The sequence below is a fragment of the Lithobates pipiens genome, unplaced genomic scaffold (genome assembly GCF_037356315.1).
Source record: "Lithobates pipiens isolate NorthernLeopardFrog02 unplaced genomic scaffold, aLitPip1_a1.2 Scaffold_51, whole genome shotgun sequence".
Lineage (NCBI taxonomy): Eukaryota > Metazoa > Chordata > Amphibia > Anura > Ranidae > Lithobates > Lithobates pipiens.
The window spans coordinates 3,788,874-3,810,430 of NW_027507874.1; the positions used below are offsets into that span (position 1 = coordinate 3,788,874).

The 21,557-nt window shown below is 42.0% G+C and overlaps 2 protein-coding genes across 2 annotated transcripts in view; both read right to left on the minus strand.

Annotated features, from left to right (window-relative positions):
- The window catches only part of LOC143957207 (uncharacterized), a 441,673-nt gene that overhangs the window by 204,585 nt on the left and 215,531 nt on the right, over positions 1-21,557 (minus strand). The window lies entirely within an intron of this gene.
- LOC143957112 (uncharacterized) lies at positions 10,103-20,565 on the minus strand. Its single transcript, XM_077467261.1, has 6 exons — positions 20,460-20,565; positions 16,593-16,738; positions 15,019-15,207; positions 14,810-14,933; positions 11,862-13,533; positions 10,103-11,717 (listed from the first exon to the last, which is right to left on the minus strand). The coding sequence occupies exons 2-6, from the start codon at positions 16,668-16,670 to the stop codon at positions 11,711-11,713; spliced, it is 2,070 nt and encodes a 689-aa protein (XP_077323387.1). The 5' UTR covers positions 16,671-16,738; positions 20,460-20,565; the 3' UTR covers positions 10,103-11,710.

Consider the following 21,557-nt stretch of genomic DNA (forward strand, 5'->3'; position numbering starts at 1 on the left):
ATGCCTGGTCAGACATTCCGACAACTAGTTTTGGCCGAAACTGGTCTTGCCTACACACGGTCGCACAAAGTTGTCGGAAAATCTGATCGTTCGGAACGAGGTGACGTTCGGAACGTACGATAGGACTATGTAGAGGCCAGTAGCCAATAGCTTTCGTCTCCAAATTTTTTTCGGAGCATGCTTGGCACTTTGTGCGTCGGAATTCTCTACACACGATCGGAAAAAGTCAGATCGGATTTTGTTGTGGGAAAATTTTAGATCCCGCTCTCAAATTTTTCCCATCGGAAATTCCGACAGAAAAAGTCCAATAGAGCCCACATACGATTGGATTTTCCGACAACGTAATCTGATCTGACTTTTTCTGTCGGAAACAATCGATCCCAAATGCTGTGATAATTGCATATAATAGTCATTCAAGCTCAACGCGTTTCTTGGACATGGTCCTCTTCATCAAGAGCTATCAATGTAGACTTTATTTGTGCCATGTAAATGGAATGAAAAGTTTAATGATATATAAAAAATATAACAAAATTTCACACACTGTGTAATAGCATTTCTCAGGGGATTTCTGCATGTGGACCTGGACAATTCCTATTCATGGACTCACACATATCTCCCAGGGGTCCCACAAACCATTATCTCCCCTTATCATTCTCCTGCAACCTCCAATATAGTTTCACTTCAATCACTTCTGAGTAGTTTTCATATATTATATCATTTACCTTTTGCTTTTATATAAAACAGTGATGATAATTGTAATAATAATAATAATAATGATCATATTAACAGTAATTATTATTCCATAAATGAATCCAATTGTAGATCAGATTTAGTCTAATTAGTTATTTAATCATAGCAGATTTCCTATATTAAAGTTAGGACCTACCGCAAAACAAAGAGGACAATGCCGTTTGCAGATCTTTAAATTCAGCAAACTCCAAAGGTAGCATCATGCTGCTTCATTCAAGCAGAAACTGACACAATCTGCAGGATTAACAGGAAATATACTAGCCATCAGTGACTTAATTAGCCCTTTTCCTTCTAATATTTTTAAAATATATACGGATGTTTTAAAAAAAAAAGCTCTCATAAGTTTTATTACCTGTAGTTTTGTTCTGCCAGACATGATTATTCAGCTTGTTTACAGGCTATCAAGAAGGGAGACAAGGGCCCTGAGACTGCCCAGGTGATATATTTGGCCATGATTACCCAAAGATGGATCCCAGCTGGTGCCATACGCCCTTAACCAAGATGGCCACAAGGGCTTCAGGTATTCTGGAATCGCCATATTGAAAAAGGGTAGATGCCCTGAATTAAACCCCAAAAATACACACCAAACCCAGAGGGAAAGACTCCCAATTTCACAGTGCGATTGAGTCTAATATTGAGATAAAGATAAAGTCTTTTAATGCTGTTTCCTTCCATCACGGTTTCATATTTAAGGGGAACCCTACGTTATCTCATCAATGTGATCCATTGTGGCGGTTAAGGTAAATACAGAAACCATAATGCAAATGGTGGAAGGTTGTCAAAGAAAGGGTACAAGGCTACTCATGTGTGGGGGAAAGGTTTAATTGCTCTACAACAGGGGTCTCCAAACTGTGGCCTGAGGGCCAGATGTGACCCTTTGCTAGCCTTTATCCGGCCCTTGGGGCACTATTCCTCCCACTGACACCAAAAGTGGGGCACCATTTCTTCTAATGAGAACTATGATTGGATACTATTCCTCCTACTAATAGGGGCACTATGCCTACTCCTATTGACCACCAACCCTGAGGCCATATTTATTGTCACTGATGCCGGGACCTGGACATTTTCTGCCCACACTGGCCACAATTTGGCCCTCAAAGTCTGAAGGACTATAAACTGGCCCTTTGTTTGAAAAGTTTGGAGAACCCTGCTCTACAGACTTAGTGACCTGAGTTAGGAAGGCCCAGATACATGGAGAAGATCTTAAAGGGGGAAATTTCTGGGATTTTGATATTAACTTTTTCCTGTCACTTTTCAATTCTTTATTGACAGAGAAAATTGAGTACTGTCCGTGATCCTTTTTTTATTTGCACTAACATTTTTTCAGGACAAACTTTCGGGGTATGTCTTCTTCTTCAATGTCCAAGCAGTACTGCTTGGACCTTGAAGAAGGGGACATACCCCGAAAGCTTGTCAGGAAAAATTGTATGTTAGCGCAAATAAAAAAAGTATCACGGACAGTACTCCATTTTCTCTGTCACAATTGCAATAATACGGCTACAATCACATCAAGTAAAATTCTTTATTACTAGGGTCTGTGGACAGAGGAATCTCATCCGAAACCTTTTCACCCTTCTGGTTTTTACTAAATAGTTGTATGAGATCACGTAAGCCTCTAAAATCGGCCATTGTATAGCCTTCGTATTGATCAGCCTCCGTTTTGTCTGCAATCTTTTGGGTCCGATCTTTGTTGTACAAATATTTGAAAGTTAACTTACTGGTGAACAAGTATAGGTCCTTCACTACTGTGAATTTATCTGTGACCTGGTCCGGACAAAAATTCAAGTCTTGGCGCAGACCCTGTTCATCTTACCTAGTAAGGGTGTATGAGGTCAGGTCAAGACACTAATTGACTCGATTCCTGACTCAGGCAAGCCTCATGATTGTCTTGTGGATCTCCTCCCGTCTTTGAGATCCCTCTTAAAGTCTGGGTTAAAATGTCTATATTTAAATGATTTGCTAAATATTTAGGAACAGTCCCAGGGGTTAAAGGTAGTGCTCCCTCTATATTTGGTGTGGCTTCTGCTCTATTATTTGTGCTTGTTGTGGTTTGTAACAGTGTGCCATACTTAATTAGTGAACTTTGAGTAGTATTTGCTTTCTAATGTCGTGTACACACAATCGGAATTTCGGCCAGCAAAAGACCGATGAGAGCTTTTTATTGGAAAATGCGACCATGTGTATGCTCCATCGGAATTTAGCTGGCAGAATTCCCACCAGCAAAAATTTGATAGCATGTTCTCAATTTTCCCGATGGAAAAAGTTTCTATCGGAAATTCCGATCGCGTGTATGCAATTCTGACGCGCAAAAACTCACGCATGCTCAGATTCAACTATGAGATGGAAGCTATTGGCTACTGGCTATTGAATTTCCTTTTTCTAGTCCCATCGTACGTGTTGTACATCACTGTGTTCTTGGCGGTCGGAATTTGGTGCAACCGTGTGTAAGCAAGACAGTTTGAGCGGAATCTGATGGGAAAACCATTAGAGCTTTTTCCGACGAGAATTCCGATCGTGTGTACGTGGCATTAGAGTTTTGTTTGTGTAATTCTCCATTAGAAAAATTTTTAGGTGAGAAAGGATGTTTCTGTGCGCCACCACCTCTCTTACCCGCATTATACCTACCACCAGTGTTATGATACGTGCATGATCGTTTAGTGTCCGATTGATTAGGCAAACCTTGCGTTGTAGATCCGGTTTGTGCTAAACAAACAGAAGATAAAGAAGAATCTGATTCATTTTCAGTATATGTTTAGTATAATTTCTACTTGCTTGTGCACCTCTCCTTACTGGTCTGTACGTCATTTCATTTTTCCATTTGTAAGCTGAGCCCTCACTAAAGGCAACTGAGTATCTAACAATTTTTCCTTCATTTGCATCTATGGTCTATGCCAGTGATGGCGAACCTTGGCACCCCAGATGTTTTGGAACTACATTTCCCATGATGCTCATGCACTCTGTGGTGTAGTGGAGCATCATGGGAAATGTAGTTCCAAAACATCTGGGGTGCCAAGGTTCGCCATCACTGGTCTATGCTGTTACCTTTTGTACATGTTCCTTTAATTCTTTTTCTTTGGCTAACCATGGCTGCCAGTGAGACCATTGCTAGGTTGTTCTAAGATCTCTTTAATTTGTCCATCTATTGATTCTAATTTTTTATGATAATACTCAATCATGAATTTCATCATTTCTGAGGAACAATCCGAATTATACTGATACTGAAAATGAATCAGATTTTTCTTTATCTTCTGTTTGTTTAGCACAAACTGGATCTACAACGCAAGGTTTGCCTAACCAATCGGACACTAAACGATCATGCACGTATCATAACACTGGTGGTGGGTATAATACGGGTAAAAGAGGTGGTGGCGCACAGAAACGTCCTTTCTCACCTAAAACATTTTCTAATGGAGAGTACTCAAACAAAACTCTAATGCCACGTACACACGGTCGGATTTTCCGACGGGAAATGTTGGATGTGCTTGTTGGTGGAAAGTCCGACCGTGTGTATGCTCCATCGAACATTTGCTGTCGGACTTTTCACCAACAAATGTTTTCTAGCAAAACTTTGTTGTTGGAAAGTCCGATCGTGTGTACACAAGTGCGTGGCACAAAAGTTCACACATGCTCGGAATCAAGCAGAAGGAGCCACACTGGCGATTGAACTTCCTTTTTCTCTGCTTGTTGTGCGTCTTGTACGTCACCGCGTTCCCAAGTTCGGAATTGTTGGCCAACATTTGTGTGACCGTGTGTATGCAAGACAAGTTTGAGCCAACAACCTTCGAACAAAAATACACGGTTTTGTTGGTGGAAAGTCAGACTGTGTATGGGGCATTACAAAACAAATACTACTCAAAGTTCACTAATTAAGTACGGCATAGAGGACGAACTACCTTTAACCCCACCTAAATTTTCAGCAAAGCATTTAAATCATTTGACAATGCAAGACAACCCTGTGGCCTGCCCGAGTCAGGAATCTAGTCAGTGTCTTGACCTGTCCTCATACACACTTACTAGGGAAGAAGAACAGGGTCTGCATAAAGGCCTGAATTTTTTTCCGAACCAGGTTACAGATGAAATTCACTATAGTGAAGGACCTATATTTGTTCACCAGTAAGTTAACATTCAAATATTTGTACAACAAAGATCGGACCCGAAAGATCGTGGACAAAACTTAGGCTTACGAAGGCTATACAATGGCCGATTTTAGAGCCTTACATGATCTTGTACAACTATTTAATAAAAACGAGAAGAAGGGTGAAGAGGTTTCGGATGAGATTCCTCTGTCCACAGACCCTACTAATAAAGAATTGAAAAGTGACAGGAAAAAGTTCGAAAACCCAGAAATTTCCCCCTTTAAGACCAGGCCACTAAGGCTGTAGAGCAATTAAACCTTTCCCCCATACATGAGTAAAAGTTAAATCAAAAGCAGCTTCAGGCATTAACCATAGCCTTGTACCCTTTCTTTGACATCCCTCTACCATTTGCATTGTGGTTTCTGCATTTACTTTAACCACCACAATGGATCACATTAATGAGATAATGTAAGTTTCCCCTTAAATATGAAACCGTGATGGAAGGAAACTCAGCATTAAAAGACTGTATCTTTATCTCAATATTAGACTCAATTGCACTGTGTAATTGGGGGGCTTTCCCTCTGGGTTTGGTGTGTATTTTTGGACTTTGATTTATCTCCAGTATACCTGAAGCCCTTGTGGCCATCTTGGTTCAGGGCGGATGGCCGGATATCCTGTTTCCGGCCACCTGGCCCCAGCTGGGATCCATCTGTGAGTAATCATGGCCAGATATATTACTGAGATATCGTCGAGATAAACCACCACACACAGCTGCAACAAATCTTGGAGGACATCGTTGATAAATTCCTGGAAAACTGCCAGAGCGTTGCAAAGGCCAAATGCCATTATGAGGTACTCATAATGGCCTGTTCTGGTATTAAATGCAGTTTTCCATTCGTCGCCCTCTTTGATCCTCACGAGATTGTATGCTCCTCTCAAATCCAGCTTTGTGAAAACCGTTGCTGCCTTGAGGCGGTCAAATAACTCCATATTCAACTGAATTGGATAAGCATTCTTAAATTGTGAAATGATTGAGACCCCTATAATCAATACAAGGTCTCAGATCACCACTCCTTTTCTTCACAAAAAAAAAAACCCAACACCCAGTACAGGTTGAGGAGTATGAAGTACATTCCATTGTTGACTCCCGTAGGTTCTGTGGGCGCATAGAGTACCTGGTGCATTGGAAAGAGTACTGTCCAGAGGAACGCTCTTGGGTCTCATCCTCGGACGTACATGCCCCTGTCCTCCTCCGTGCTTTCCATAGATGTTTTCCCTTCAAACCTGGTGATCCTCCCTGGGGGGAGGGGTCGTTGAGGAGGGGGTACTGTCAGGGCTGGGCTCAGCCCTTTCTTCTCAGAGCAGGCCACTCAGCTGTCTGTTAATTGCCATCTCCAATCTTTTCCACAGTGACTCACCTGATGATGATATCCTGTTCGTCAGTCCTGCTGGTTACTTAAGCTGTTAAGTTCAGTTACTCTCTGCCTTTGCCTTGGTCAACACATCCAGAGACTCTCTCCTGTGTTCCTGTTGAAGACTTGCTTGGCTGACGCCCCTTCTGGTTCCTGATCCTGCTTGCTGTTACACTACGTTGAGTCTCTGTTTTCCTGGCCTGTTTTAAAGCATGCTGATCTCTGGCTCCCTGACGTCCTGGCTTGTCTGACTATACGTTCCAGTTACCAAACTCTGACTATAATTTCACTACGTTGCTGTTTACCTTTTTCTATTAACAAGTGTGATTTTAACTGCACTTCTGTCTAGGTCTGATTCATGGTTTCTGACATTAAGTCACTGATGGCTAGTATATTTCCTGTTAATCCTGCAGATTGTCAGTTTTTGTTTGAATGAAGCAGCATGATGCTACCTTTGGAGTTTTCTGAATTTAAAGATCTGTAACTGGCATTATCCCCTCTTTGTTTTGCGGTAGGTCCTAACTTTAATATAGGAAATCTGCTATAATCAAATAACTAATTAGACTAAATTTGATATACAATTGGATTACATTATGGATTAATAATTACTATTACTATTAATATGATCATTATTATTACTACAATTATCATCACTGTTTTTTATAGACTGCACTTGAGGAAAGCAAATTAAATCTAGAAAGGGGGCTCATTAATTATCTGCCCCACAGACGCTTTACCACCACACTAGCAATGAGGACGTATACTGTATGTCTTACATCACACCATAAGCTGCAACATAGAAGGTAAATATGACATTAATAATAATGCAGGTTTAAATATGCCAAATGATACTTGCCCCATAGGATATAATAAAAAAAAATACCCTGTTGGGGTCCTCCAACAATAAAATTAGAATTATGATTAATTATTTAAAGCCTTTATATAGAGAAATAGTATATTTTTAAATCTGACAGAATTTCATCATATCAGCTTTAATGTAACTAGGATATAAAATGGTAACAGTTTGTGATAAATTCTCTCTATCCTAGGATAAAGTCAATAAACTCCCACATTTTTTGATATAAAAGGAATTGTGATATTAAAGCAAAAGGTAAATTATATAATATATGAAAACTACTCAGCAGTGATTGAAGTGAAACTATATTGGAGGTTGGAGGAGGAGGATAAGGGGAGAGAAGGGCTTGTGGGACCCCTGGGAGATATGTGTGAGTCCATGAATAGGAATTGACCAGGTCCACATGTGGAAATCCCCTGGGAAATGCTATTACACAGTGTGTTAAATTTTTATGGCTGTTAAAATTAAAGATTAATTCCTCGATTAATCGTTAATTTTTTTGATCGATCAAAATTCTTTTGACCGGTACTCACCTCTCCACCGACTTCCCGGGTCTTCAGGGAGTTCTGCTGGAGATCCAGACTCCTCCGCCCTTCCCCAAGTGCCTCCGTCTGCTAACGAAGGGAAGGGGGGAAGAGTCCGGTGACATTGAAGTTTCCGATTGAACGTAACCTGTACGGGGAAGGAGCTACACATGACGCCACCCGCTGCTGCACTACGTAACTAACACGATTGTCGGCTTTACATACTGTGTTTTTATAATCTTTATGTGAATAGTTTGTGTTTGAACACAAAAATGTAATCTTATACTTAAGCGGTGAGCACTTTGATCTTTTCTTTCTACCCATGACCTGAGATTGTGAGAGAAGTTCATGGTCCATGTTAACCCTTGCATGACCACCTGTTTGCACAGGGGTTCATGCCATAAGGTGAGAGTGATTAGTTAGACCGGAGGTGGAGGGATTGTCACACTACTGTGGAAAAAAAAATTACTTACGTCAGTGCTACAGTTTGAATTTAAAACGTTTGTGTGAACTGTGAAGTTAAGTCATGGATTGTGGAAACTAACTAGTGTCGGGTGATTGTATATAGTGTATACCACATTTACCACTGACTTATGCAGAGTTGCAATGCAAGGAGATCAGCTAAAAGTAGTTGGATCTGTATGTGCGTTATAATTAATCGAAATTAGTTGATTAATCGATTAAAAAAAAATCGATTAATCAAACACAAAATTTTTAATCAGTAACAGCCCTATAAATTTTGTTATATTTTTTATATTTTATTAAAACTTGTCATTCCAATTAGATGGCACAAATAAAGTCTACATTGATATCATCTGATGAAGAAGACCATGCCCAAGAAAAGCGTTGAGCTTGAATTACTATTATATGCAATTATCACAGTATTTTGTTTTACAATTGTAATATTTTAGTATAATCTGCTACTGTATGGACTACTATTGTCTAAATACAACTGAATTAAATAAATGTTATTTTTCTACTAAATGCTATGCTTTAAAAGTCCCATAATTATACTATATAGTTTCAATGCATATTGGTAGAGTAATTCTTCCTCTATAAACGGGGGTCTCCAAATTTCTAAACAAAGGGCCAGTGTACTGTCACCCAGTCTTTAGGGGGGTCAGATCGTGGCCAGCGGAAGTACAAATGCCCTATCTTTGGTGTCATTTGGGAGAAATAGTTTCCCATCATCAATGTCATTGGGAGGAAAAGTGCCACATCATTCTGGGAGGAATATTAGGTGGAAGGATGCCCCGTTGTTGGTGTTTTTTGGGAGGGATTGTGCCCAATTGCTAGTGTCAGTGGGAGGAATATTGCCCCAAGGGCCAGATAAATGCAAGCAAAGGGCCACAGTTTAGAGACCACTTCTCTATAGTAACTCTTGTTTTCATTGCAGGTAAATAATGGATTTTAAGCAGAAACAATGTGCCGTCATTGAGTTCTTGAAGAAGTGGTCAGATACAGAAAATTGATTATAGTAGATGGTTAAAGCCTTCAGACATACTACTGGAAATGGTAAAAGACTATGCTGTCCCACATCCACAGAAGACAACAGAGTGTTTACCAAGATGACACCATTGACAAGAGTCACCAATGACAAGACATTGCTCTTGTCATAGGTGTCATCTCCGTAAACACTCTGTTGACTTCTGTGGATGTTGAACAGCCTGCACCCCTCCTTAGTCAAGCACTCAATGACGACACGTTGTTTCTGCTGCAGAGCCATTCTTTACCTGTAACGAAGAAGAGATACTATAGATAAGGGCTTCTCAACCAGGGTTCCATGGAACTCTAGGGTTCCTCCAGAGGTTGCGAGGGGCTCCTTGAGCAATGAGCAATTTCTGCCACTCAGATAAGTTCCCACTGACACCACTGATCTTTTTAGCTCTTTGTAAGGGGGTGATTATTCCCAATGGCCACAAATGTAAGAAGCTTTCTTCCCACTGACCATCACACTCATATTATATGGTTTTGGTAAATTGGAAGGAAAAAATCAGCAGAAAATCTGATAGTGTGTATGGGGCTTTAGGGGGGTTCCTGTCAGAGACTTAGCAGCAGGGTCCTTAGATGTACAGGCCCAGCAATGCCTATTCCGATTAAGAATTATAAACATATATTTTTACTTTCATTATAGGCAGCCTTTCTAAAACTTTTCAACTCAGAGGAACCCTTGAAATAATTTTCCAGTCTCAGGGAACCCCTGCTAAAAATGACTATATCGACAATTTACATCTACATTAGTGTGATGGTCATTGGGAAGAATGCTCCTTACACTTGTGGTCATTGGGATGAATTACCCCCTTACAGATAGCTAAAAAGATCAATGGTGTCAGTGGGAACTTATTTGAGAGGCAGAAATTGCTCATTGCTCAAGGAACCCCTAGCAACCTCTGGAGGAACCCTAGCGTTCCATGGACCTGGATGAGAAACCCTGATCTAATGTTACACTGATCATCATGTAAAATAGATAACAGACTACATCTCAATAATTGGAGGTGGAACAAGTGATCTACCATGTTTATTTATTCTGTTGGCAGCTGATCCAATGACCAAATACCTAGGCACAAGTCATGTGATCTCGATCTCGAGACGTAAAGGAGATTCAAGCCCAAAGCCAAAAACTTTTTTTTTTTTTTTTAGCTTTCCAGTAGAGTGGAGAATGGTCAGAACTTGGTTAGGTTTCTAATGCTGTCCTTTGTTGAGGAGATTATCCTTCACTTCTTGTGTGGTCACCAGAAATGGAGTGAGAGAAAGTCTTCCCAGTAGGGACAAAGGCAGACATAAAATCCTGATAGGGGTTATGACTTTGCCTTTACCTATCAAACCAGTCTTTGTGAACATTTTTACTCCAAAAAAACACTTGCAATAATTTTCAGGTCTTAGGGAACCCCTGCTAAGATTAGTCCATTGGTTGCCATTGAGAAAATGACCCTAACATTGGTTGTGGTTGGTGGGAAGACTGCTAGTGGTCAGAATGCCACCCTTACAGTCATGACTAGTGGTGTTGAACCTGGAACTATGCAGGCATTATCAAACGGATGGTCAATTAGCCACAGCTCAAAAAACCCCTAGCCAACCCCGGAGGAACCCTAGGATTCCATGGAACCCTGGTTAAGAATGGCTGTATTAAACAAACAAAAATTGTCTGTACACTGCAGACATACAACAGGAGATGATAAGAGACTGCAGCATGATACAGGCATGGTTTCAGGCTGTGGAAATGCAATGGGAGATGGTTAGATACAGAAAATGTATTATAAGAGATGGTTAGGACCTTCAGACATACTACTGGCAAAGGGCTATGGCATGCTACAACTATCGTTGTGTACTGCAGATGTGCTACTATACAGTAGAAGATGGTAAGAGACTGAAATGATACAGGTGTCATTTTTTCAAATGCTACTGGAAATTATCAGAGACAGAGGACATGATATAAGTGGTTGATCACGGGGCACATGCTGCAAGAGATGGTAAGAGATTGCGGACAGGTCAAATGAGACTGTTACAACTGCACTGTTGTCAAAGCTTCTTGGCGAATCAGCACTTCCCTGTTTGTGGTCCCTACAGTTCCCCCAAATAGAATAAATAAACCAAACCCATGTAAACATCACTGGAGGCAAAATGGTGCTACAGAGAGCCCCCAATTAGAACAGAGTGAGGGTTCCTGGCTTTCTTACAGCACATTAAATGACACAGGGGAACTCTGCACCAAAAATACTAGGTGACATTTTTTTTAGGATTGAGAGAATAACTGGATGAGATCTGTTTGCTGGGGTCAAAATAAGTACCAAGGGGCCAAATGCAGTCATTGGGCCACCAGTGGGGTACCATGGTACTGGATTGTCTGTTGTATCCTTCTTATATAAAATGAAGACTCCCAATGTAGCCCAACCCCTCAATAGGTAATAAAAGCTTAGAAAAAATCCAAGTTTATGGCGCATAGAAACTAAGAAGTGATGGGGAGAGAAATGGGAAGAGGAGGAGAGAGGGGAATTTTCTGGATAAGTCCAATAATCAAAGTCCGATATTATATAGTCACTCCTGAATAGCTGCAGCTCCTCTGAATCAGAGTATTGGATAGGTCCTCTGTGCTCATGTACTGAAAAGAGAATAAAGAACAGAGGGCGCCACCATTTAAGTGTAGATGCTTATTAGATCATAAAATTAAAAATAATAAAATTTAATAAAATTAAAAATAAAAATAAAAGCTTTCAATAAAAGCTTAGAAAATGGATGGCTTTACCATTGGGGTGGTGACTCTACACTCTGATATCTTTTGTTGTAAGCAGAATACGAGCTAGTGTCATATATTTTGAGAGCCTGCTGGTTCACCTTACAAGCCACCCAACTGTTCGGCTCATCGTCCCCAATGCTTTCTGTCACTTTTTCAGCACCGTGAGTCCTCGCATGCCGGTTGAGGTGGCCCTTATGGCCAAACCGTTTCCCACACACCAGACAAGAAAAGGGCTTCTCTCCAGTGTGAATACGTTGATGGACAATAAGGTTCGAATTGTTAGTGAAGCATTTCCCACAGACAGGGCAGCCAAAAAGTTTTTCACCAGTGTGAATGCGCTGGTGGATGAGTAGGCTTGACTTGTAGAAGAACAGTTTTCCACACTGCGGGCAGGCCACCTTATTCCCATTGTGGACTGTTTGGTGCCTGACTAAGCCAAAGCTAGAAGTGAAACTTTTCTTGCATACGGAGCAGACGTAGCTAGTCTGGGAGAGTAGGGAGCTTTGGTGGACCAAAGGAGTCGTTTTTTCACAGTAGGTTTTGTTGTAATCACGTGCGTTGGCTATAGACAACTTTTTGCTCCTCGTCTGGCCACGATTTTTACTTCTGTCATTCAGACTCCCTTGAACTAAGGCATAATGAGTGTCTGAATATTCTATAGGGGTATGATCATCATAGCTTTCGTTATCAGAGAAAGCTTCTTCCTTTGTAAGATTGAACTGATCTGTGTTTGGACAAGATCTTGGTGCATGACTTATGGCTGTGCATTGTGTTGGCGAAAACTCTGTATTTATATAATGTCTTGGAGAAGCATTTATGGTTGTACATTCTCTTGCTATAAGATTTGTGGTCCTACCAGGATTAGAGGTGGCACATTGTTTTGGCTTGGGTTCCATGGTTGTACATGGTCTTTGCAAACAATCTGTAGGTGCAGATTCCATCCTAACCATATCAGATCTGTATTGTTCAGCACCTGCGGGGTCATATTCATCAATATGTCCTATGGAAAATAAATCTGGTTCTTCTTTAATACCATTAGACACACACTGTGTATAATATGTGGCTGTGCAGTGATCAGATAGAGAAACTGTCTGTCCTTCTTCATCACATGACACAGGTTCCTCCTTTATAATGTGAGGGGTGCACTGTGGATGATCAGTTGAAGCATAAATATCTGTGTAACAAGACGTCATGTATGAACCAAAGTCTTCATTGACTCCAGATGGAACCTTGCTTTCTATGTATTCTGTAGGTTCAAAGACGTCGGAGGTCATGTGGCCAGGATTGGTGGCATAGGAGGACTCTGATTTCATTATTTTAGATACTGGTTGTGTCTGGGCACACCTATCAATGTTCTTATGGGACAAATGTTCAATCGTGTGTGGGTCAGACAGGCTTCTATTTGCTGGAGAGTTATCATCATTACTACAAGCAGCAGAAGCTGCCTTCAATGGAGATGCACATTGTGACCACTCATGATTCAACAATGTTGACATTTTTTCACCAATGGCAGGTCTTGCTTTGGCCTTTCTTACCCACTTCAGCTTCCGTTTTCTTGGCCATTTCTTCCTACAGCTTTTTAGGCTGCTTTTATTGGGCGTAGGAATTGTATTACTGTTTACATTAGACAATATCAAGGGTATTGTATGACTCTCTACTTCACAATCCTTCAGGTTCAAGTCTGTGAGAACAAAAAATGGAAAATTGTATCAGATACTTACAGTAATTTTCCTTTCCTGGCACCAATCCATGGCAGCATATGTGTGGTAGTAGTAGCCCTGCCTACTACATGTATGCTACCATGTTGGCATCAGGAAAACAGAAAATTATATCAAATACTTATTGTAATTTTCCTTTCCTGGTGCCAATCCATGGCAGCATTCAGAGCTTCTACTATTGCATGTATGCTGCCATGGATTGGCACCAAATAATTGGTACAATATTGTGTCAAAGAATTACAGCTGGGGGTAGAAACCTCTCCTTAGTGTACATTTAAAAGTACTGTATATTTATACCTATCTATAGAATTTGCTAAGTTTTTCATGAAGTAAGATTCACAACCCCTTCTAGTATGCCTAGAGCAGGGTAACACCACCATTGACTTGAGAGAGTAGAATGGAGAGCCAACAACTTGTTCTTCCGAATAAATGACTTTATTATGACGGGCAGAGTGTACAAATGACAGCAGCTTACACGCTTTGGCAATAAGCCTTAGTCATAGCCATGATGGCTATGACTAAGGCTTATTGCTGAAAGGCTTAAGCTGCTGTAATTTGTACACTCTGCCCGTTATAATAAAGTCATTTATTCAGAAGAACAAGGTGCTGGCTCTCCATTCTACTCTCTCAGGTTATGCCTTGGTACTAGGAGGCCACCATGAGATAGAGTTTTGTCTACCTCCTAGAGGAACTTATCTGGGCATTGCTTCCTCCTCTTCTAACACCACCATTTAGTCCTGCAATTTTCTGTGTCCCCTCCCTGGTGCCTACATGATCACCATACAATTAATAGGCCACAATGGTGACCTCCTCTTCCCACAAGCTGTCCAAACCAATCCCCTTTCCAAATCCAAGCATATTATATTGACAGCAATGTGCACTACATAATTGGCTAATGTGTCAGAACATGACAATTTTTGTCTGAGATGGGGTGTTCCTGCCCAACTTTATATATATATATATATATATCCAGCTCTCAAACTTTGTTGGTCAGACATTCCGATGGAAAAAGTCAGATGAAGCCCACACACGGTTGGATTATCCGACAACACGGTCCGATTTTACATTTTCCGTCGGAATGTCCGACCGTGTGTGTAAGGGGTAAGGCAGACCTTGCACTCCTATTTATTTTTTTTAAATAAGCTTTTGATTAATTCTCAGCTGGACCAAACGGTGGGGTTTTTATATTCTCCTGGTGTTTAAAATAAAGCAAACATCACTTACTGGGAGTTGTCTTACCTTTTATTTTGGGAAGTGGCCGGTTCTCCATCATGAAGTCCTTGTAGAGATCCTTGTGTCCTTCTATATACTCCCACTCCTCCATGGAGAAATAGACAGTGACATCCTGACACCTTATAGGAACCTGACACACACAATGATACAGTCACCATCCAGACACATCCCTTGTCTGTTACTGGACAATGTCCCAGAATTCTGGTACTACTCACCTCTCCTGTCAGCAGCTCAATGATCTTCTGGGTGACTTCTAGAATCTTCTGGTCATTGTTATTCTTAGTTATCAGGGAGGGAGATGGAAGCTCCATAATAGGACTGTGACTTATGCCCCATCGTCCTGACACACGGGAACTCATGCTTCTTGTGATATGCACATCAGATTTGCTCACAGGTACATAATCCTGTATATACAAAATGTGTATACATGTTTCCATGGTTAGAACATATAACATTGTTAAAGTAGCAAAATCTGAACACAGCCGTGTCTACAAAGGATTTCTAACAGCTGTATTTTATTAATAGCGATAAGAATGATGTCATGTGACCTCCCAGAATCCTCCTCACCTCTCCAGTCAGGTCTGCGTTTTATTAATAGAGATAAGAATGATGTCATGTGACCTCCCAGAATCCTCCTCACCTCTCTGGTCAGGTCTGTGTTTTATTAATAGAGATAAGAGTGATGTCATGTGACCATAGGCGACGTTTAAAGAATTCTACAGGTTGCATGTTTTTAGTTAAAGAGGAGGTCTAGTGCTAGAATTATTGCTCTCGCTCTACCGTTCACGGCGATACCTCACATGTGTGGTTTGAACACCGCTTTCATATGCAGCGCTACTCACATATGTGTTCGCTTCTGCACGTGAGCTCGGCAGGACGGGGCGCATTTAAAAAATGTTGTTTATTTTACTTTTTTTTTTTACACTGTTCTTTAAAAAAAATAAAAAAAAATTGTGTCACTTTTATTCCTATTACAAGGAATGTAAAAATCCCTTGAAATAGAAAAAAGCATGACAGGACCTCTTAAATAAGAGATATGGGGGTCAAAAAGACCTCAGATCTCAGATTTACATTAAAATGCAATTAAAAAAAATTGACTTTTAAAAAAATAAAATAAAAAATTGCCCTTTAAGAGCTATGGGTGGAAGTGACGTTTTGACGTTGCTTCCTCCCTGCAATGGCATGGAGACGGGTGGAGGCTATCTTCCTCTCACTCTTCTCCATACCCAGCAAGGGGCAACATCCGATCGCCTCTGCCACTGGCTCCGGTAAGCGGCGGAGAGCACCACCACCGATAAAGGTGGTCTTGTGGTGAACCCACCACAAAGACCACCATTATCGGAAAGCGGCCCACTGCCGAAGAAGAGGATACCAGGGTTATAGCAGCTAGTTGCTGCCATAACAACGATATTCCTTTTCAAAGTTAGGACCATATATCAGCGTGCGGCGGTCTGTAAGTAGTTAAAGTGGCAGCTTTAACAAAATCTGGAAACTTTCCTGTTGGTACAGTGGTGGGACTTCAAGTTGTGTGTTAAACTGAACCAGCTATGAGTAAGCACTAGCCTTAGTGCGAAACGCGTCAACTATTAGCATCTTTCACTGTGATGTCATTTGCTGCGTCATAAATATTATTTGAATAAAGCATTGTTTTAGCATTGGAGTGCGGCCGTCCAGAGTTCTGTCATTATCCACATTGTGTGTTAAACTTGCTGACCATCAGTTATACAGCTCTGTGTTTTATTAACAGAGATAAGAGTGATGTCATGTGACCTCCCAGAATCCTCCTCACCTCTCCGGTCAATAGATAGATGATCTCCAGAGTGAGGTTTAATATTTCCTTGGTCATGTGACTCCTGTCTTTCTCCATCCTTAGGTAATGCCGGCAGTGTTGGGGCCCTGTATCCCAATGACACCATGTAGCTGATGCACAATTTACTGGTATGAAATAAACACACAGGAAAGAAATTTTACCAAATTAGTTCAGGTACAAAACGAAAACATTACAGGTGAAAAAAATGAACAAATTTCCCAAATGCAAGATAAAAAAACAAAAAACGTAATTTGTAACAACTGTAATAACATTCCTCAGTAAAGCAAAAGGAAGGCAACTGAAAGCAAAGAATAAAACAACAATACCAAAACCCTCCCCCCTCAGGAAGTACTGCTGCTAAGCTAAAGTCACTGATTCTGAAAGCTTGTAAAATGTATGTGATGGGATTGCAGCTCTTGTCACATGTTTCTGTGCTCCCCATTGTTTGTAATGCTCCAGTGTGTAGAAGTTGCTGTAAAGAGAGAGTGGATCTGGAGCCAGGGAACACGCTAGATTTAGCCAAAGAATAAAATAAAATTATTTTCTGATCTGTGGCATGGACCACGTAACAATCGTATGACGGGGCAGCTGCAGTAAGATGTAAATAAAAAAAAAATAAAAAAACACGCAAAGGTAAATAATAAAATACCTAGACAGCGATATCACCCAAACATGTGCAAATAGTTAGGTCAGGTCTGTTTTATTAATAGAGATGAGTGATGTCATGTGATCTCCCAGAATCCTCCTCACCTCTCCGCTCAGGTCTGTTTTATTAATAGAGATAGGAGTGATGTCATGTGACCTCCCAGAATCCTCCTCACCTCTCCAGTCAGGTCTGTATTTTATTAATAGAGATAGGAGTGATGTCATGTGACCTCCCAGAATCCTCCTCACCTCTCCGGTCAGGTCTGTTTTATTAATAGAGATAAGAGTGATGTCATGTGACCTCCCAGAATCCTCCTCACCTCTCCGCTCAGGTCTGTTTTATTAATAGAGATAAGAGTGATGTCACATGATCTCCCAGAATCCTCCTCACCTCTCCTGTCAGGTCTGTGTTTTATTAGTAGAGATAAGAGTGATGTCATGTGACCTCTCAGAATCCTCCTCACCTCTCCGGTCAGGACAGTGGCTTCCTCTGCTGTCAATTAAATCCAGTGACATGAGAGCCGGGGGTGGGTCCAAGTCCTGCTGCCTGTATCAATGGACGCAGCAGCAGGACTCAGAAACGTGCCCCCACGGGTGCCCAAATGGAATACGGCTCTCCATGGGGGCAAACGATGAGGAGGAGGAGCACCACTGGTGGACCCCAGAAAAGGAGGATTGGGTCCACTCTGTGCAAAAACCCTTGCACAGAGGAGGTAAGTATGACATGCTTGTGTTTTTTTTTTTTTTTTTAAACAAACCTTTATAATAACTTTAAGCCAATATGAATTACCACTATACAAAGTGTCCAGTGCAGTAACAAATAAAAAGTCCTACCATCCACAGATTCATCCATCATATATGTATCCTCCAACACCAGTCAGTCTAAATCACTCCCCGGAAATAACTGTTGGTAATTCGGCACACCAACAAAAAAAGCATATAAACAACTTCACATGCGAACGCCACTTTTTAAAAAGATTGTTGCCTCCTGAAGAGCCTTACAGAATTACTTTGGCAATCTCAGTCAGTACTCAGATCACAGGAGGACAGAAAGGAAGAGAGCTCCATAGCATAAAAACATCACTCCATACACTTACATATCAATGTGCCACAACCCACTCTGGATAAAACTGCAATATTTCTTTAACCAAACTAGCTCCTGCCGCACTTCTTGGCTGTGAGCTAAGACTCAATGTCGCATATAAAGCTCCGCCCTATGTGTTTCGTCTTCCAAGAGCATCTCCTCATCATATTTCCTCCCCCACACGTCTCTTCTCCTGACTTCTCTGCCAAGATCGATAGCACAACTATCAACCCATCCCTGCATGCCAGAGTGCTAGGTGTAATCCTGAACTCTGAACTACCCTTTCAGCCCCACATCCAATCATTGTCCAAATTTTGCCACCTCAACCTCCGCAACATCTCCAAAATACACCCCCTCCTAACCCATGATACCACAAAGCCTTTAATTCACTTCCGGGTTACCTCTCACCTCGACTACTGCATTTCCCTCCTCATTGAATCACCTTTACATAGATTATCCCCCCTTCAGTTTCAGACTGATCCACCTTACCAGCCAGTGTCTGCTACCCTTCTCTACCAGTCCCTTCATTGGCTTCTGCCCACCCAATGGATTCAGTGCAAGATACTAAAAACTTACAAAGCCATCCACAACTCGGCCCCCAGCTATGTCACTAACCTGGTGTCTAAATACCAACCTACTCATCCTTTTTATTTCTCCCAAGAGCTTCTGCTCTCTAGTTCCCTTGTCACCTCCTCCCATGCTTGCCTCCGGGAACTCCTCACCCCAATCTGTCCAACTGTCTCCTGCTCTATCCACTTTTGTGCGAGCCCTAATAACTCATCTCTTCAGAGAAGCCTATAGGTTGGACTTGATGGACTTGTGTCTTTTTTTCGACCTCATCTCCTATGTAACTATCCAGCCTCCACCTAACAATTACTTTTATTTTCTCTATCAGCTCATCCCCAACAATCATTACATTTTGTATTGCTTGACCCTTCCTCTTAGCCCTTGTACACACGGTCGGACATTCTGACGCAAAATGTCCGATCGGACCATGTTGTCAGATAATCCAACCGTGTGTGGGCTTCATCTGACTTTTTCCGGCGGAATATCCGACCGACAAAGTTTGAGAGCTGGATATAAAATTTTCCGACAACATGATCCGATCAGACTTTGTCCGATCATGTGTAGAGAATTCCGATCGGACAAGTGCCACGCATGCTCAGATCAAATTCCTAGACCAAAGCTGCTAGCCTGAATGTAGTCCCATCGTAACAACATAACGTCATCAGATTTTCCGACAACTTTGTCCGACCGTGTGTATGCAACACCAGTTTCGGACAAAATCCTTCGGAAAAAATACGACGGATTTTGTTGTCGGAATGTCCGACGGTGTGTACAAGGGCTTAGATTGTAAATTCTAATGAGCAAGACCCACTGACTCCTTCTGTATTGAATTGTATCTGCACTATCTGCCCTCATTTTGCAAATGGTTGGGGTTATAAGTCCTGTATAATAATAACTGCAAAAAAGGTAGTAAATGCACATTGATCATCGGGTCACTGCTGCTGCATTTATTTATTTTTTGCAAAAAATGTGGACTGTGCCTTTCATTCTGGTCCTCAGGGAAGCACATATATTTGTTTAGCCCCCCTGCTGATCTGTTCACCTGGCGAAGTAGAACAGCACACCCAGTACTTCCAGGTATAGGGGGAGCATGTGACTCACTCCCCTTCTGCCCACATGACAGCACCGGGGAGTGGTGATTGGCTGCCCAGGAGTCCATTGCTGTCACATGAGGGTAGTGAGGGTTACAGACCCAACTTGGAACATACACAAGGCCTTCTTTTCTCAACTTATGAAGGAAAAGGTGAGGGCCGGCAGCTGCTGGGACCACCATGAAGTGAGGCTGTTGCTACACCATGTATGGGTTCATTTTATGGCAAAAGGGCACAAAAACCTAGAACAGCCAATCAAAACTCAGCTCTTATTCCTCTGACTCTAGAAAAAATGAAACCTGATTGGTTGCTGCACATTATTCCTCTAAGCATAACCCTGTTGGTGTCATTACAGATGGAGACAGTGGGAAATGAACATTAAAAGCATCCTTCATTCTATAAACACGTCAATTATCTCCATCATCTTGCACCGCCCCCCACCGTCCATTCATTACTAACCTGCAGCTGTTTCCCCCAAGCCTTGGCTCTTCTATTTAGCAGGCTGGCCGGAAGTCGCTCGCCGGAAGTGCAGAGCTTGCGTTTCACGGCCGCTGCTTCCGTGGCTGCGCGTTCCAAGCCTCCTTATCGCAGCCGAGTTCCTGTGCGGCGATTGGAGACCCGCGGCATCACGTGCTCAGCCGCCCTGGAGGACTCTGGGAGTTGTAGTTTTGTAGCAGGTGCTACCCTAGTTCAGGGGTTTTTCAGTTCATAGGAAATAAGGGGAGTTGACCTAAGAGGTGAAATGTGCGGGGTGAAGGGGTCCTATCTGCAGATTGCATGAGAAAGGAATGAGGTGCTTTGGATTGTAGCCTGGTTCTATAAGGGGCTTATTCTGGGTGGAAGTTTAGTTCTTAGGGGGATACATCACTAAGCAGGTTACTTGTAAGGCCTCACCCATCTATGCGTCAAGGTGTCAAATTCCTCGCCCTCTCTGATGCCTGCAGAGCCACCCGCGCCACATACATCCACCAATATAAGTGAATGGCTTACGCGGCCCTGAATGGGTAAACACAGTTTCTTCATTGGCATTTACCTGCGCATACATGTATGGCACCTCTACCCGCATGCACCACTTCTGTGCTTGGGGAGAACCACCACAAGTGCATGCGTGAGTAAACAGGAGCCATCTTTGTACACCTGAGCACGGCTGTGCCACAAAGTGCTGGGGATCCACCTTGGCTCACATGTATGTGTACGTGAGGCCCAATGGTGTGTGTCATACATCGGGTCTGGATGTAGGACCTCAGTTACAAAGGATGGAGGACCCGAATTAAGAGGGATGAAGGACCAGAGTTAAGATGGATGAAGGACCAGAGTTAAAAGGGATGGAGGACCTCAGTTACGAGAGATGGAGGACCACAGTTACGAGGGATGGAGGACCTCAGGCACGAGTGACAGAGGACCTCAGGTACCAGGGATGAAGGACCTCCAGTACAAAGGATGGGGCACGTTATGAGGAAAAGAGGACTTCAGTTACGAGGGATGAAGAACCTCAGTTACGAGGGATGGAGGCTCTCTGTTACGAGGGATGGAGGATCTCTGTTACGAGGGATGGAA